Source organism: Musca domestica, unplaced genomic scaffold (assembly GCF_030504385.1).
Source record: "Musca domestica strain aabys unplaced genomic scaffold, Musca_domestica.polishedcontigs.V.1.1 7, whole genome shotgun sequence".
Classification (NCBI taxonomy): domain Eukaryota; kingdom Metazoa; phylum Arthropoda; class Insecta; order Diptera; family Muscidae; genus Musca; species Musca domestica.
In genome coordinates, this window is record NW_026712383.1 from 7004246 (window position 1) to 7023036 (window position 18791).

The following is an 18791-nucleotide window of genomic DNA, read 5'->3' on the forward strand; positions in this document are numbered from 1 at the left end:
GATACCAGATATCAGATATAGGCCAGAAATAAATTGTATCAAGATCGGTTCAGATTTGGATGTAACTCTCATATATATATTCAACCGATTTCTGGTAATTGTGCACCAAATCGCCAATATCAGTCCAAATGACCTGAATTTTGGTACATCCGACCGAATTCAGTCTAGAAGCAAGTACATGAAATTTGGTGAAAATCGGTTCAGATATAGCTATAGCTCTCATATATATGTTTCATCCGATTTGCGGTTTTAAGTCCCTCAAATGCGTAATATGCACTCGAAAAGAATTATATTTAGTACCAGATATCTTATAGAGCTCGGAAATACCTCTGCCAAAGTTCAGTTCAGATTTGGATATGGCTCCCATATATATCTTCAACAGATTTCAGGTTTATTATGGAAACAATGGCTAATATCAGCCCAAATAAAGTGAATTTCGGGACGATAGATTTAAAATCGGCTCCGATACATATTTTTATACCCTCCACCATAGTATGGAGGGTACATTAAGTTTGTCATTCCATTTGTAACACCTCGAAATGTACATTTTAGAACCCACAAATTATATATATTCCTGATCAGCATATATTTCTGCGTCGATTTAGCGATGTCCGTCCGTCTGGAGAAATCACTCTTGCTTCCGAACGAAATGATGTACATTGATAAAATTTTACTCAAATGTATATTATGTCTGCACGAATTTTGTTATTGAAAATGGTCCATGTAGGTCCACGTTGTGGTATAGCCCCCATATAACGGTACCACCCGATATTCGGTATTATCATGATTTTAGCCACATTATTTAGCGGAATTGTTTCAAATTTGGTATTTGAAGTTCGTAATCGATACTACAGCCTATTACAGGAGATTGTCGGTGCAGGTCCACGTCTTCGTATAGCCCCCGATATTAGGTATTTTGACGATTCTAGCGACATTATTCATCGGAATTTTTTCAAATTTGGTATTTGAAGTTCGTAACTGATACTGCAGTCTAAGGCAGGTCCACATTTTGGTATAGCCCCCATATAATAGTACCTTCCTATATTGATGATTTTAGCTACATTATTCACCGATTTTGCCTATGCAGGTCCACGTCGTCGTTTAGACCCTAATATGATGGTTACATTTGGTATTTTTAAGGTTTCATCAAAATTTTTCAACAGATTTTATTTTTTTGAATATTGCCAAATTCGTTCCGAATGGTGGAAGGAATTCAAAGTTCGTCCGAACTTACAGCTTTTGTACTTGTTTTGATATATACCTTCTCGAAGTAATATCATGCACTCTACAGCAATGTTATTTGGTATTAAAGATAAAAATGTCTCTGTCAAATTTAGTGAAAATCGATTGGAATTGGATATGCCTCCCATATATTAATTAGTTCCCGCTGAAACCGAATTATAACTGCTCTAAAGCCAAATGTTGATAGGTGGTATGATTTACTTCAAATAAATTCTTATGTTACGGGAGCTCCACTAAAAATGCGTAGTAGTGTAGGGTATCATTTGTCGGCCCCGCCCGACTTTTGACTTCTCCTTACTTTGTTTTTCCTGAACTACTGACAATTTTCCATACTTTTAAGTGTGTGTTTTTTAAATATTTTTCTCTAAATCCTCATACTACTCCCCACTAGGGAAAACCCAAAAAATATATATTTATTGCATACTTTAAGGGGTAAAACACTACTCGGAACATATTTTTTACTGATTTTACGTATTTATTTTCTCATTTACATTTTTCAAGAATTTTCCTCTGAATTTCCATACTATCCCTGAATACAAAAGAAAAAAAAATTAAAAATACCAAAAACATATATTTACTGCATACCTTAAGGGGTATAAATAAATCACTTGTTAAAGCATATTGTTTTTTTTAAGATATTTTCCTGGTGAATGAATTTTTTAACATGTTTTAAATTTTCTATTCGCTTCGTTCAACTTGAATTCCTCAACATGAAATTCTTGTGGAATAAAAATAAAGAAAAAAATCTTTACAAATTTTTGTGGTCGAATCCAAGCCACAAGAAATGTTCATGGCTTTCAACATAATGCCGTTAAGACCCTTTTTTTGCCAATCTATTCTATTAATAATAGTATTTCTAACTTAGTTCAAGCTTAGAGAGAACACACACTAACACACACATACATAGGCTAACAAAACGAAAACATAAATGTTAATAGTCTTATTGAAAGAAAGTCTACTTGTTGGCCCAACCAAGTCGAATGAATAAAAATAAAAGATTCAATGAATGGCTGGCTGGCTGACTGAATGAAAGGACAATGCCAGGGTGACCAGTTGCCATTCCTCCCTCCACAAACATATTTACAAATACATAAATATGAATTCCATAACCATTTCTAATAACCAATCGATACAAATAAACGAAATATTTGCTTTTATGTTCTCATGGCTCAGAGAAATTCTTTGGACTAGAGATCTTTTATTGTGTCTTCGTTAGATGGCTGGCTGGTTGGTTGGTTGTTTGGTTACAAAGCTAATAGGCTGTTTGTTTCCAGCATTCCCCACCACCATTTCATTGGGTGGGTAGTAATGCGATATAGATGCAGATAAAATAAGACGAATATTTCATAAATTTAATAATCTTAAAAGCAGACCATGCACAACTGACCTTTTTTTGCTTCGTCTCCTGCTTCATCTCCTTAAGGAAATTATTGGTAAATTATGTGAAGTAGACTTTAAGTTATTTAAAAAAGCACCAACAACGAAGGTATACTTTTAGGTGCTTTTAAGCAATAATAATCGTGTGTGGAAAGGATAAATGGGAATTCTATTTATAGTTTAGAATGCTACATGTCGAAGGTGTTGTACCTTTTCTTTGACTTAGTTGTTGGTGACAAATTTATGTTTTAAGTGGCTATGTGGAAATAGAGGACTAATAATATTAAATTTTTAAAACTTTTCTTGAGTCACAATTTAACTTAGAGACGTTACTCAAAACTTAATCACATGTCATATTGTGGGAGATATTCACAGAAGATAAGCAGTAAGTTGTAAAGAAGTAAATTTTTTGCAGATTGATCTGTATCATTGCAAGGCTGTCCCTGTCGAATTTTTTAACTTTCTCTTCCACAAATGCTGATATTCCTAGTCCAAGGTTTCTGGACTCAGTTTCAAGAGTTATATGGGTTTTTTAAAATTTTCTTAATTTAATCGTTGTTTCCTGAGGTATTCAAGATCAAATCCTTTTATGTTTGTAACCTAGATTATAGGAACAATAATCTCAGGGTATTGGGTTCTTGACCCATGTGGTGGGTCATATTGGCCAGAAATGTAGACCAGCTAGCTCAAACGACTTCCTTTCAGGGGTATGAGTCTCTACTATACTTCAAGCATGATGAAAAAAGTAAAAGAAACAAATAAAAAAGCTGTAAATTCGGCCGGGTCGAACTTTGAATACCCCCCACCATTTGGAATGAACTTGGCAATTTTCAAAAAATAAAATCCGTTAAAAATTATGTTAATATCTTAAAAATACCCAATGTAGACGTTACATTAGGGTCTATACGACGACGTGGACCTGCATAGGCAACTTTTGTCATAAGCTATTACAATATTCAAATGCGAAACTTGAAAAAAATCGTTGAGTAATTTAGCTAAAATCACCAGACAACTTTCTGTCATAGACTGTAGTATTAATAACGAACTTCAAGTACCAAATTTGAAACAATTCCGGTGAATAATGTCACTAAGATCATCAAAATACCGAATGTGGGGAGGTACCGTTATATGGGGGCTATACCAAAACGTAGACCTACATGACCCATTTTCAATACCAAAATCCAAACTTTGCAGGATTTTGGTACATTTGAGTAAAAATCTATCAAACTACTCCATTCGTTCGGAAGCTAGAGTGATTTCCACATAGTCATCGGTCCACTCTTTGTAGTACATCCCGCACGAAACGTCAAAAGTTTTGAAGAAAACAAGTTACCTCAAAAAAGGGAGAGGATCGTTCAGTTTTATGCAAACTTTTCTCATCCCAATACTTCTGTCAGTGCTAGGTCAGGTGGCAAAATGGACAATATCGGCCTACTACATCAAGTACCTCCACAAAGGGTCAACATTTAGGATAATTATAGCGCTTTTATAAAATAATCCTATCAGTACAAAAAATATGGTATATATTGGCCCACTCCTTCTTAAATCATAAAAAGTGGATTGAGCATCCAATTCTTTTAAAATTTCACACATGGCTATATTTCTACTAAAACAAGAACTGATATAAAGATAGGGTAAGTAGGACCACACCTTTAGGTCATAAAATGTGAAATAGACATCCGATTGCCTTCAAATTTCTCACATTTCTATATTTTTATTAACACAAGCTCTGGAATGAATAAGGAAAATGCCGGTCTACTCTATCTGGTATCTCCCCCGCCGCGTGTCAACATTTTGAATAGCCATGAAGCTCCTAAAACCCGAAATGAGCGTACTGTGCCTTGCAAACTATTCACACCTCAATATTTTTATCCACACAAAATCTGTGACGAGTCAAAATTTTGAAAATTAAAAATCTCATTACATGCAAAACAAGTAAGCGATTCTTCTCAAACTTGGTGTATCCCAACGTTAACCATATATAATCTAATAGGTGCTTGGGCCCACTATTTATGAGTACTAAGGGTTTAGGGCATACAACTGTCGGTTAAACCGACTGATACTTTTGTAACTTGTAACTCTCTTAGCAATAACTTTCGGTACTCATATAAGACCCGAAGTCGGTTTACCTTTGCCCGCCAATCAGTCCGCCTTTTCGCCCTTCAGTCTGTTGAAATCACAATAGAGCCCACATTATTTGAATGAAATTTGAATTTAATTGATATTCAAGGGTTTTGTGGCGAATTTGAAGAAAATTTACTTTTCAAATTATTCATTTTATTAACAAAAAAGTCTCTGAAAATTTCAATAAAAAATAATGACATTTTTGTCGATATTTGATTACGGAAAATTCTTAAAATTATTTATTTCTTTTTCAAAAAGTTGAATTATTGAGACATTTAAATTGTGGAGGAAAAAAAAATTGATAAAAATTGTGATAATTTCAAAAATCTTTCAAAATGTAGAAGATTTGAGGATACTTAAGAATCATGGTAAAAATTCTTCTTGATGTGAATTATATACTCGTTGTTGGTATATAAATATTATATCATTTATAGATCGCCGATTTATTCGAGTATCGGTACATTCTATATCAACTAATTAATCAATTTCTTGACATTTTTCAATAGGATTTTTTAAAGGAAAGTTGTTGTTATGAAAGTGGAATATACGTATGTCAATTAAAAATCGGAATCCTGAAAGCTTAGACACCAATTCAGAGCTTCGAATGTTAACATGCAATGGAAGATTAAACTTTTTGGGATTTGATGGTAAGTCTTTATTTTCTTTATTATTGCGTTTGCCTATGTTCGTATCTAAACTGTCTTCGGTTCCCTTCATTCCACTTACATCTCTTCCTTTACAAGATGAGGAACCGATCCAACTTTCGATGGGAATGAACGGCCTAAGACAGAGCATAAACGGGACACGGAGGTAACCACTTCTAGAGGAAGTAGGGCCGGTGTAGTGGTTAAAAAATTTTCAATATTATTTCACTATTTGACAAGGTCCCACATATAAGTCTACCTTAGGATTCAAAGTATTTTAAAGGTTTTAGACATATTTTCCAACCAAATTAGTTGTTCTCATTTGGTTATAGATCTTTTCAGCTGAGAATATTCGACGTAGGTCCATTATTTGATATATCTCACACATAATTATACCTCTATATTCTGTGTTTTGAAGATATAAGATCCTATTTTTAATCAATTTTCTTATTATTGGTTTCTTTAATATCCGACAAACATCAAAGTTTATCCGACAAACATCAAAGACCCTTATTCCAAACTTCAAAATTTCCAGCTATATTCCCTCGCCAAATACCGAATCTAGTACTTTTTAGTACACATTTCCAAAAGCTCCTCATAATAAGTGGTAGTAATTCCATATATCAGATTTCCAGCTCGATCTCTTCAGCAAATACCAAATTTAGCGACCTTCATTCCAAATTGTAGATTTATAGTTCAATCCGTTTGACTAATATAATGGATTAGTACTTTTAGTACATTAATACATCGAATTTCCAAAAAAAAAAAAAGAAATCGGGTACATCCATCTTCCCCAAAAGCGACCCTAATTCCCAATTTCAAAATTCTAGCTCTATCCTTTTGCCCAATAAAATTAATTAAATTTTTATTAACTTTAAGTACACTTATATTTCGTATCTCCAAAAAACATGCAAGAATTTCAAGATTCCAGCTTTAGGTTTTTTGCTGATGTACTCATTGGAGTCAGCCTGACTAATGACCGCTACTCTAAGGTCACCCGGTATCATCCGTTGAACAGATTGATGTTCTTGTGTCAGTTTTGGGTCGCAAGGTTTCTGCGAAGCATTACTGTCAGAGACGGCTTCGCCATCCCATTAGTGCGCTTCTCGCTATCCTTCTTTGCAGCCACCGAAGCATACGAGGCGGACCGAGGCGGGAGTTCCTTTAGTGTTGCGCTCGAACTTTCTAACGAACTTCAGTTTTGTCCTGATAAGCTTTGATGGATTCCCATCAACATATCGAATACAGTAGTTTGCTGCTCGCCGATATGCCTTTTATCCCTCATCTCCTTGGATTTTGAGATCTTGGTGTCATCGACACTTCCATTTTATCACAACTCTTTCCTCTTTCTATCTTGGTTGCCTCATGATTGTAGAGCTGGGCTTGTCGGTATTTACCGTCGAGTGGGTATTGGGCCGCAAGGACTATTTAGGTCAAGTTTCGTAGGAGTCAACCGCTTACTAGAGGTCGAGAACTGAACTACCGTGTTATCCATATCCTCGTCTGACTGGAAGGGCATTTCCAGAAGTCTTCAGGGATAATGTCCTGATTTAGCCTTGCTACTGTCTTTTATAAAGTCAAGAATCAGATAATCGTCTCCTCCCAGGCTTCTCGTCCACTTCGTCCTGTTAGTGGTAGCAGATAATCCTAAATCACTGTCCGTCTCTTAAGGTCTTTTTCTTTTGAGGTGGAGGTAAACTTTGCTCTTGTAGCTTTGTTGACTGAGGATGCCAAGGCATCAAAACCAGTATCAGTCGCCATAGGATTGGCTTTTTTGGGGGGAAGGTATTTTAAAATTCCGTTTTCCATACACCATTATTTTGTTAAGGGACTGCCCTAGCCTCCGTACCAGTGATGGAACACGATAATCAAACCTTATGTTGTTTGACTTAGTAACACTGCCATACCATATTGTACCGTTCCGTACTTTTCTACCCTTTTCAATATTTCAATACCGTGTCGTTTTAAGCCTTTTTTCCACTATTCGTACTCCTAAATTGCGGTTAAATTTTTCTACCTTGGACTAGCAATTGCCTTCTACTCCGTCAGCGAAAATTCCACCCTAACATTTTAGATTCATTTCAATATTTTAGGCCTTTCTTAGTACTCAAAATGCATAATTTGTTTAGTTAAAATGTTTTAATCGAAACGTCATAGTTTTTTCTTTTTTGGAAAGAATAATAGGAAAATTGTACCGTTTTACACCAAAAAGTCCTCAACCCAATTCATCCAATTCCAGATTAAGTACCACTTAGTACTTTTGGAAAAATAATAGTACTCATTTTCAAAATTATTTCCATATCATAACCACAGACACCAACAGTGATATTTATATCAAATTTCAGGATTACAGTTCCATTTCTTCACCTTGATACCAAATTTAGCACTATTTAGTACGAACAATTTTCGAACAATTATAATACACATTTCCAAAACCATCCCAATTCCAGATACCAAGGGAGTACTCAATATAAAATTTGAGGATTCCAGTTCTATTCCTTAGCCCAATACCAGATTTAGTACCACGTAGTACTTTTCGAACAATAATAGTAGTTCAAGACCATCTCCATATCTTAAGCACAGACACTTACAGTGATATCTATATGAAATCTCAATATTACAGTTCTATTTCTTCACCCAATACCAAATTTAATACTATTTGGTACTTTTCGTATAATTGTATTACACATTTTTGAAACCACCTCCATATCTCAATTCCATATACCAAGAGAGACCACAATATCAAATTTGAGAATTCCAGCTCCATTTCTTTTCGTACAATTATAGTTCACATTTTCGAAACCACTTCTATCTATTCAGGCTACACATGAACAGAGACCCTTATGCCAAATTTCAGATTTCAAGTACTATTTGTTCACCCAATACCAAATATAGAACTTTTTTGATCACTTGTAGAACATATTTCCAAAACCACTTCTTTATCACAAACCTATCAGCTCTTTATCAGCTTTAAGCATTCATAAAACAAATAAGGCAAATTTAGTACCATTTCCCACACTTAACGCGCATCTCCAAAAACCACCTTCTCATATCAAATTTACGTTCCAAATTTGATTCTCATACCAAATTTTATTACATTTCGTAGCCTTTTAGTACGAATTTCAAAAAACCCAGCCTTATCATACTTGTCACCAAATACTCAGCCTACGCACAAATACAGGGTGAGATAAAAAAAAACTGCAACAAACGCCATAATTTTTAAATTTTTTTATTTTGTTGAATGAAAGCAAAAAATATCGGAAATAACATCAAATTTAAAATAAGTTTAGATTTGGTCACCTTTGGCACGAATTATGGCCTTCAAACGGCCAATGAAACCGTCACACGCTGCTCGAATGTTGATCTGCGGTATTTAGACCCATTCCCGGCAAAGCGCTTGCTTGAGGTGATCCACACTTTGGTATTTTTTAGTGCCAAACTTGCTTTCCAAAATTTTGGTGGCCATTGTACACTGGAAATGAAGCGAGGAACCTCATTTTGTAACCATTCTTGTTTGGCGCGTGCTGAGTGCGATTGTGCTGAGTCCTGTTGGAATGTCCAAGGTCTGCGGCCAAAATGTTTGCGTGCTCAAGGCTATAATACACCCTCCAGAATATTTTCGCGATAATATTCGGCCTTTATTCTGATGCCACGGTCGATTAATACGAGCGGAGAGCGACCATCGGCTGTTATGGCGGCCCACACCATCACCATGGCCGACGCGCTTGAGTTCTTGTGGCCAAACGAAGGTGTTCATTTTCAGCTGACCTACCTCTTTGGCAAGTAAACACGATCATTTTGTTTGTTTACAAACTGCTGGACAACGAATGTTTTCCCATAGGAAAAAACCAAATTCGGCAGTTCACCACTTTCGGCCAAGCGAAGCAACTCTTTAGCTCTTTTGAGTCTATTTTCTTTCTCTGGCGATGTAAGTTCTTGCACATTTTGGAATTTCAATGGTTTACCTCAGCTCATTTTTCAATATTTGCCGAATGAAATGTTCCGATATGTTCAGCTTACGAGCCATTTTTCGGCCACTGCGACGGGGTTTTCGATCAAGTCGCTTCTTTACTTTTCGAAAAATGTCTGCTGATGTTGCTGTTTTCTTCCGCTCACTTCCTTGACGTCACGATAACGAGCGAATTTCAATAGCTGTCGGATATTTCACTACTTTTTTGGGGACGCTAAACATAAAATGGGACCTTTTAATTGTACATATGACGCTCACATGACGTCTAAACTGGTCTTAGGTTTTTTTTTGCCATGTTCATTCACCGGGCATTGTCTTCTTTTTGAGTTGCAATTTTTATTTTGTATTTCTCCAAACACCAACCTCTCTTCGGTCCCAATTTTGTTGGTTGTGTGTGTGTTTGTCTGTACGTTTTTGGCCAGTGTTGCTAAAGAGCTCTTAATCGGATTTTCTTATATCAGATTGAAGGCTAAAAGCAAAATGTTATAAACATTTTTATTAATAGCAAATCTAGAAAGTCAAGTGATTTTTCCGAAGAAAAAGAACATTTTCAATTTTTTATGAGAGGAGAAGAAGAGAAAAAGAACACAAAAACAAAACGAAACGAAAGGTTAAGGTAATAACAAAGTGAGATCAAAATATTTATGACTTAAGGGCAGCAGCAAGAAAGTATTTGAAAGCATGACTAGACAGTTTGTCCTCAAGGTTAGGATGTAGAATATTGCATTTTGTTAAATGTATTTTAAAGTCCGACCGTTTAAAGGGATATGGCAACGCATATGTAGCTGGAAACAATTTAAGTTGAGGAGTTCAGGCAACATTTGCATGTATTTTTAGGAACATAGTAACGTATACATTGTGACGACAATCATACGCCCTGGGGTCACCAAATGAGAACTAAATATTGAATAGGAAGTTTTGAGAGATATGTGGGATTTAATTTATTTCTATTTAAAAATGAATAAGAATTTTGTAGCCTAAGGATGACGTGGGTCCTTTCGAAACCGCACTTACACCAAATCAAGAAAATTGTTTTATTGAATTGGAAAATCTCTTTCCTCCCCGCCGAAATTAATAGCACAATAAAATTTACTTCCCAAATTAAAACAAAAATTGTAAATTTTATTCCACCACGGGACCGATAACATTTCACTTTTGAATTATCATTTCTTCTTCACACAATTTGGCACAATTCATTTAATTGCCTTCTTTTATTTTTGTTTTTTGATGATATTTTCAAGGTTAATTTATGAAGGTTATCAGGGTGATGAAATTGAGTGCTCCATAAAAATACACGCGCGCACTCACATACATCCCCAGTAGCCTCAATACACATATATTGAATTACTTACACACACACAACTACATCCGCGCAGACAATGCAATGTGAATGCTGCTGGAAAAGAAGACAAAAAGAACACAAGAGTGCTCCAGGGAAACAGGAAGCTCAACACGCTCAACTTGCAGTGTAATTTAAAATTACCGATGCATATCTTTAGGCCATAACGCACAGGAGTGCGAATTAATGAAAAGTAATAAAAACACTTTGTTGAGGCATGGCATAGCAGGCAATTGAGTGCGTTGGGCGCACTCCACAGTGATGGTGCTGCAGAAGTTGGACTTTTCACATTGCGTCTTGCTTCAAGCAAGCGGATGATGATGTGGAAAGACAAAATAACAATAAATTTGATATTAATTTTTTAAACTAGAATGCACAAAAATGGGAATTGAATATATATTTGTTGAGCTTTTTTATTCAAATGGTCATTTGAAATATTATAGGCTGTGTATGAAGAAGCATACATATACTGTCAAAAATGCCAGAAATTATGTGAGATTATTGTATTCCAAAGGCAATTTTCCTTGGTATCATTGTACGTATGATTGTTGTTGTTACTAATACGCCAATCCATTTTTTGAACATATAGCCCAAATTTTATATTATTTTAAATGTTATATACTTCAACAATCTAGAAGATCATAAAAGCAATGCTTGAAAAATTAGACACCTGTATCGGCATTTTGAATGAATTTACATCGGGTGGTAACAAATCAAACAAAACAAATTTGGAAAATTTCAAAAAATAAAATCCTTAACCTACATAGGCATTCTTTGTTATAAGCCATTACCATATTTAAATTCGAAACTTGAAATAAACGGTGAAGCTAAAATCTTCAAAATATGGTATATAGGGAGGTACCGTTATATCGGAGCTGTGCCAAGACTTGGACCAGCATAGACAATTTTCTGTGACAGGCTGTAGCACCCAATACGAACTTCAAATACGACAACTCAAACAATTTCGGTGGGTATTGTATCAAAATTGTCAAAATACCGAATATAGTGAGGTACTGATGTATGGGGCCTGTACAAAGACCTGGACCTATATAGAAAATGACTGTAGTTCTCATTACGAACTCTAAATACGTAATTTATCAAAATCGTCAAAATACCGAATATAGGGAGGTACTGATGTATGGGGCCTATACAAAGAACTGGACCTGTATAGAAAATGACTGTAGTTCTCATTACGAACTCTAAGTACGTAATTTGAAACAATTCTGGTGAATAATGACGCTAAAATCATCAAAATATCGAATATAGGGAGGTACCGTTATATGGGGGCTATACGAAGACGTGGACCTGCACAGACAATTTTCTATCTTAGACTGTAGAATCCATTTTGAACTTCAAATAACAAATTTGAAACAATTCCATTAAATAATGTCGTTAAATTAATCAAAAAAAAAAAAAAAAAAAATATCGGGAGGTACCGTTATATGGGGGCTATATGAAAACGTGGGCCTACATGGTCAATTTACGAACTTAACCTGCCTACTGGAAAAATAAACATGTGTGCAAGATTCTAGCCTTCTATATCAATTCGTTCGAAAGGTAGCGTGATTACAACAGACAGATGGACAGACAGACGGACATCGCTAAATCGACTTAGAATTTTACGCTGATCAAGAATTTGTTGAGTCTGACATGAGTATTTCGAGGAGTTACAAACGGAATGGCAATAATAATATAACCTCCATAGTATGGTGGAGGGTATAAAAATATTTGAGTTTAGATTTCGGCAATATTACTGCCAAAAATTTGATGAATATATTTGTAAAATAAATTAATCCTCAGACGAGTCATCAAAGATGTCCTTTTAGACTTTTTTGCTATGGGTCTCTTGACACATCAACATTTATCTAAAAATCGGAAATCGTTAAAAATACAAATATATTTTACTCGGTTTAGGGTTAAAATTTGTATTCCATCTGAGTTTATACAAAATAGTTCCAAACATTATGTTAGGGTGGCGAAATCGAACATCAAAATATTTACTTAAAATTTCATTATAAGTCGCCAAGAATACATATATAAGCGTAATGATAATATGCTTTGCGACAAAATTCAGTTTTCTAATAATGATAGGAAAAATTTAGCAGATTTTTAAAGTAGAGCAAAATAGAAGACAGTTGTATCGTCTATTTAAAAGTTTTCATCGCAAATTCCCCCTCTCCCACATTTTTTTATATCCTCCATCATACATAGTATGGAGGGTATATTAAGTTCGTCATTTCGTTTGTAACTCATCCAATTTATAATTTTAGACCCAACAAAGTATATATTCTCATTGACCAGTGTAAAATTCTAAGACGATTTGGCCCAGTCCGTCCGTCCGTCTGTTGTAAACACGCTAGATTCAAAACTAATAAAGATAGGAAGCATACATTTTCCATCGATCTCTCTTTTGTTTGCAGGCAGGTCATGTTCGAAGATGGGCTATATATCGTATAGTCTCCATACAATGGTACCCCCAATATTGGGTATATTGATGATTTTAGCCAAATTTTGCAATGGAATTGGCTTAAAATACACACAAAGAGTTCCTTCTGAGTACTTTACCCCCCAAAACAGAATTGTCTTTATAGGTCCACGATATCGTATATGGGGGATATAACTGTACCCCTGACATTCGGAATTTTGGTGATCAAAGTCAAATTTTATTCAATGGCTTTGTCTGAAATTCTACACAAGGGATTCTCTGTGAATACTTTACGTCCTGAAAAAGAATTTTCTACATAGGTCCACGATACCTCCCATATAACAGTACCTCGCTATCTTCAGTATTTTGATAATTTTAGCCGCATTTTCAATGAAATAGTCTGAAAATCCACAGTACTTTACCCCCTTGAATAGAATTTTCTATATAGTATTTCGTTATTTTCAGGATTTTCACATCATTATTCACCGGAATTGCGTCAAGTTTCGTATTTGAAGTTCGTAATCGGTACTACAACCTATGACGGAAAATTGTCCACGTCTTAGTATAGCCCCCATGCAACGATACCTCCACTTTTCGGTATTTTGATGATATTAGCGACATTATTCGGAAATTCGGAATCGTTACTACAGCCTATAACAAAAATTACTTATCCAGCACTAATCGTTATATGGGAGCTATATATAACGATTTTTATTTGAGCGGTGTTTTTCGACGGTTTTGAAATTTACCAAGTTGCTTTCGAATGGTGGAGGGTATAAAAAGTTCCAGTCTCAGCCGAACTTAGCTGCTTTTTTACTTGTTCATTTTCGAATTAGGATTCCTTAGAATCCTTACATTTCATGGATAAAGTGTCTTCGGCAATATTCTAGAAAACAATACGAGGATTATTTTGGTCGAAAACTTTAACACTCAAGCAAGTCGTCAATGGGATCATTTTCGTTAAAAGCTCCTTTTGAGCAGGATCGTAAAAAGTCAAAATATTCCACAAAAATATTTAACATAACTAGGAAATAGAACAGTGTTGGTTTGTTTGTTCGGGTTACCGTAGTATTTTGTTGTTGCAAAATTGTCAGGCTTAATCCCTTTATTGTTGTTTTTATAAAAACAACGTTTGTTTATTAGTGAAGAACGATGGTAATGTTTACCAGGGGGTAAGGCAGGGAATACCTGGGTTTCGGAAAGGGCCACCAATAAGAAGAGTCGATTTCTCCCGTTCCTGGAGGGTGTAATAAGATGTTTTATTGGTCTAGTATTCAAATTCAATAAGAAGAGTAAAGGATGGCAAATTGATTACCAAGATGCCCGGGAATTCAAAATAGAGTTTTTCAGATGATGATCGGGAATTCTACGTTTACGACGTCTCATAGGGTGAACGATTCATGGAGAATCGGGAAGTATGATGTAGAGATGTCGGGTTATTAACGATTGGTACTCTGGTAATTGATGTGAAGTGTCATTGGCCGGGGATATTATTAAGGATACCTATGATTCGAAGGTGATTGGGTACTCGAATGGGCTGACGATTGGTAGATAATCAGGGCTACGATGTAGGTAGTGGGGATATTGATATCGATGTCTTTTGATATGGGAACGGCAGTTCATTGTAGATATACTCGGAAGAAGATGTCTAGGGCTTCTAGATCTGGATCGGGGCTCATTAGGGTTCGGCAGCAGATGTCTAGGCCTTCGCAGGTGGATCAGAATTCAAATGGGTTGGGAAGCTTACTGTGGGTATGTTCAGGTTTAGCTGTTCGGGTCGTCTACAATGGCTGGAAAACTATTCTAGCTAGCACTACGATCTATGACTACCTCTAATTAAATACCAATGTTTTAGGTATGATACCGTATAATCAGCCGAAGCTCCTGTAGATGAACGATTCGAAGCTCCGCATCTTCTGTGGAACAATAAGCCTAAGCTCCTGTGGAACACCGAGCTTCTCCCCTGTATAAATGAATTACTTGTCACTTAACTTAACAATAACCAGTTAACGATTCTGTTAGTCGGAGGACAGAAAATGATTCAGAAATTAACTAATTAACCTTTGACAAACCACTTACAGTAGCAAGCCTGCCTCATCATTGCCGAAAGCTATGTACATATATATACCTATATTGAAAATCTTCGTTAAAGAGGCACAATATAACTGGAATCAGGGGACAACTTCATATGAGGGCTATGCAATAAATGTTGACCCATATTGAAAGCTTTTTTGCATGGGGGTTCCTACTTACTAAGATCTTATGTTTCGAAAGGTATCGAAATTAATTGCAAAATATTAATAAAACGTAAAAAATCTTTAAATTTGGCTATACCCATATAGGGGGTGAACCAATATGACCCATATTATCTCAGACAAAAAACAAGGGAACTGATGAGGATTGGTGGCTCTCTCCGAAACATAGATATTCCTTGCCTTACCCCTTGGTAAACATTACCATCCTTCTCCACTAACGAACAAACGTTGTTTTTATAAAAACAACAATAATAGGAATAAACCTGACTATTTTGCAACAACAAAATACTTCTCTTTTTTAAAGGTCGACCTTTTGTGGGGATATACCAGAACGAGTGGACCGATATTGCCCATCTCCTAACTCGATCATAGTTTGATAATAATAGTATGATGTACCAGATCGGATATTCCTTTGGTGCGCACCAGACAGCAAACAAACAGGCAAGGAGACCTAGGATCTATAACAGTTATTTCGATGAGGCAAAAATAATATACAGGGTGAGATAAAAATGTCAAACGCCATAATTTAACATTTTTTTAAATTTTACTAAATGAAAGAAAAAAATGTTGGAAAAAGCATCAAATTTTAGAATAAGTTTAGATTTGTTCGAATTGGTCACCTTTGGCACAAATTATGGCCTTTAAACGGGCAATAAAACCGTCATACGCTGCTCGAATGTTGCTCTGCGGTATTTTGGCCCATTCCCGGCGAAGAGCTTGCTTGAGGTGATCGACACTTTGGTATTTTTAGAGTGCCAACCTTGCTTTCCAAGATCCTTCAGACACAATAGTCCAACGGATTGGTATCCGTAGATTTTAGTGGCCATTGTGCGCTGGAAATGAAGTTAGGAACCTCATTTCGTAACCATTCTTGGGTAGCGCGTGCTGAGTGCGATCGTGCTGAGTCCAGTTGGAATGTCTAAGGTCCAACCTCCAGAATATTTTCGCGATAATATTCGGCATTTATTCTGATGCCACGGTCGATTAATACGAGCTGTTATGGCGGCCCACACCATCACCATGGCCAGCGCTTGAGTTCTGGTGGCCAACCGAAGGTGCATATTTTCAGCCGACCTCTTTGGCAAGTAAACACGATCATTTTGTTTTTTGATTGCAAACTGCTGGACAACGAATGTTTTCTCATCGGAGAAAACCAAATACCAAGTTCACAACTTTCTGCCAAGTGAAGCAACATATTAGCTCTTTTGAGTCTATTTTCTTTCTTCTGCGGTGTAAGTTCTTGAACTTATTGGAATTTCAATGGCCTTATTGAATGGAATATTGCGGTATGTTCAGCTCACGAGCCATTTATCGGCTACTGCGACGCGGGTTTCGATCAAGTCGCTTCTTTACCTTTCGAACCATTTCCCCTGATGTTGCAATTTTCCTCCGTCCACTTACAAAGGACTTATTCACATTTAAATACAGGAGTGTTCTAACGATGGCCACTTGTGGTTTCCAGCCAAATATAAAGAATTCACACCATCATCTCACCGAAATGCTTTTGTGACCTTAAGCTGCAATGACCTTAAACTTTACCTAACAGGGAAGGCATATGTGGTCTATGCCAGAACTTAAACCAACAACCTTGGCATTCCATGCGCTATCGATAAAACAACAACCACGAGGAGGCGTTTATACCATCAATTTTTCGTGTCACGTGTCATCTGGTTGACAGATATATTTAGAAGTTTTAAGGAATTGCTGACTTGTTTCGCAATTTATAAAAATGTTAGTGGGTACTAAAACGTATGATAAACAAGTAAAAAAAAAACTGTAAGTTCGGCCGGGGCCAACTTTGAATACCCTCCACCATTTGGTACAATTTTGGCAATTTTCAAACAATAAAACCCGTTAAAAATTCTGTTAAAATCTTAAAAATACTGAAATCTTTTCCAATTTTCAAATGCGAAACTTGAAAAAATTCTGTTTATAATGTAGCTAGAATCATCAAAATAGCGAATATTGGGAGGCACCATGGGGGTTATAAAACGTGGACCTGCACAGACAATTTTCTTTCATATCCATTACGAACTTCAAATACGAAATTTGAAATAATTCCGATAAATAATGTCGGCTATACGAAGATGTAGATCAGCACAAACAATTTTCTGTCTTAGGCTGTTGTATCCATTACGAACTTCAAATACCAAATTTGAAAACATTCCGGTAAATAATGTCGCTAAAATCAACAAAATACCGAATATCGGGAGTTACCGTTATATAGGGGCTATACTAAAACGTGGACCTACATGGCCCGAAGTCCTGCAGACATACCATACATTTGAGCAAAATTTTATCAATCTACTTCAATTCGTTCGGAAGCTAGAGTGATTTCCACAGACGGATAGACAGACGGACGTCGCTAAATCGACATAGAATTTTATGCTGATCAACCATATATATACTTTGTGGGGTCTAAAATGTGTATTTCGAGGTATTACAAACGGAATGACAAACTTAATATACCCTCCATACTGTGGTGGAGGGTATAAAACACAATATCAACTACCTATAAAGCCTAACTTCCTATATGTACTCAACATTTTTATACCCTACACCACAAGGTGGTCAGGGTATTATGTCTTTGTGCATTTGTTTGTAACAAGCAAAAGGAAACGAGATAGACCCATAGTTCCTTTTGATGATCTGCATAGAATCACTTTCTGAGTTGATTTATGCATGTCAGTACGTCTGTCCTTTTTTTTGTGAACAAAATGCAGGTCGCATTTATTATCCGATTGAGATGAAATTTTCCAAACAACATTTGTTTGGCCCAAGAACAAACCCTATTGAAATTGGAGATAATCGGTAAAAAATTAGATATAGCTCCCATATATATCTTCGTCCGATTTGCCTTTTATTGTGCACCAAACGTGTAATATCAGCCCGAATAGTATGGAATTTTGCATATGCAACCAAATTAGGCCTGAAAATAAGCATGCCAAATTTGATGGAAATCGGTTCAGATATAGCTATAGCTCCCATATATATTGTTCATCCGATTTGCTATTTTTGTCCTCCGCAGCCGTAATATACACTCTGAAAAAACTATTTTTGGGGAAATATATTAAATGCAGCTCAGAAATACCTTTGCTAAATTTTATCGAGATCGGTTCAGATTTGGATATAGCTCCCATATATAACTTCGTCCGACTTACACTTTTATTGTACACCAAAGTCTAATATTTGCCCAAATGGGATGGAATTTGGTACATACGACCGAATTGAGTCTAGAGGGTAGTATGCAAAATTTGGTGAAGATCGGTTCAGATATAGCTATAGCTCCCATATATATTGTTCATCCGATTTGTTGTATTTGTTACCCACAGCCGTAATATGCACTCCGTAACAACGATATTCAGGGAAATATATCAAATACATCTCAGAAATATCTTTGCCAAATTTTATCGAG

General features: G+C 36.0%; 1 protein-coding gene across 1 annotated transcript in view; it reads left to right on the top strand.

The window, feature by feature from the left end:
- Positions 1-5012: 5012 nt before the first annotated feature.
- Positions 5013-18791, top strand: part of LOC101892449 (uncharacterized) — a 77980-nt gene continuing 64201 nt past the window's right edge. The window contains exons 1-2 of the mRNA XM_059130114.1: positions 5013-5111; positions 5250-5390. Of these exons, the coding sequence (XP_058986097.1) occupies positions 5388-5390 (3 nt within the window). The 5' untranslated portion in view covers positions 5013-5111; positions 5250-5387. The remainder of the gene's footprint in view (positions 5112-5249; positions 5391-18791) is intronic.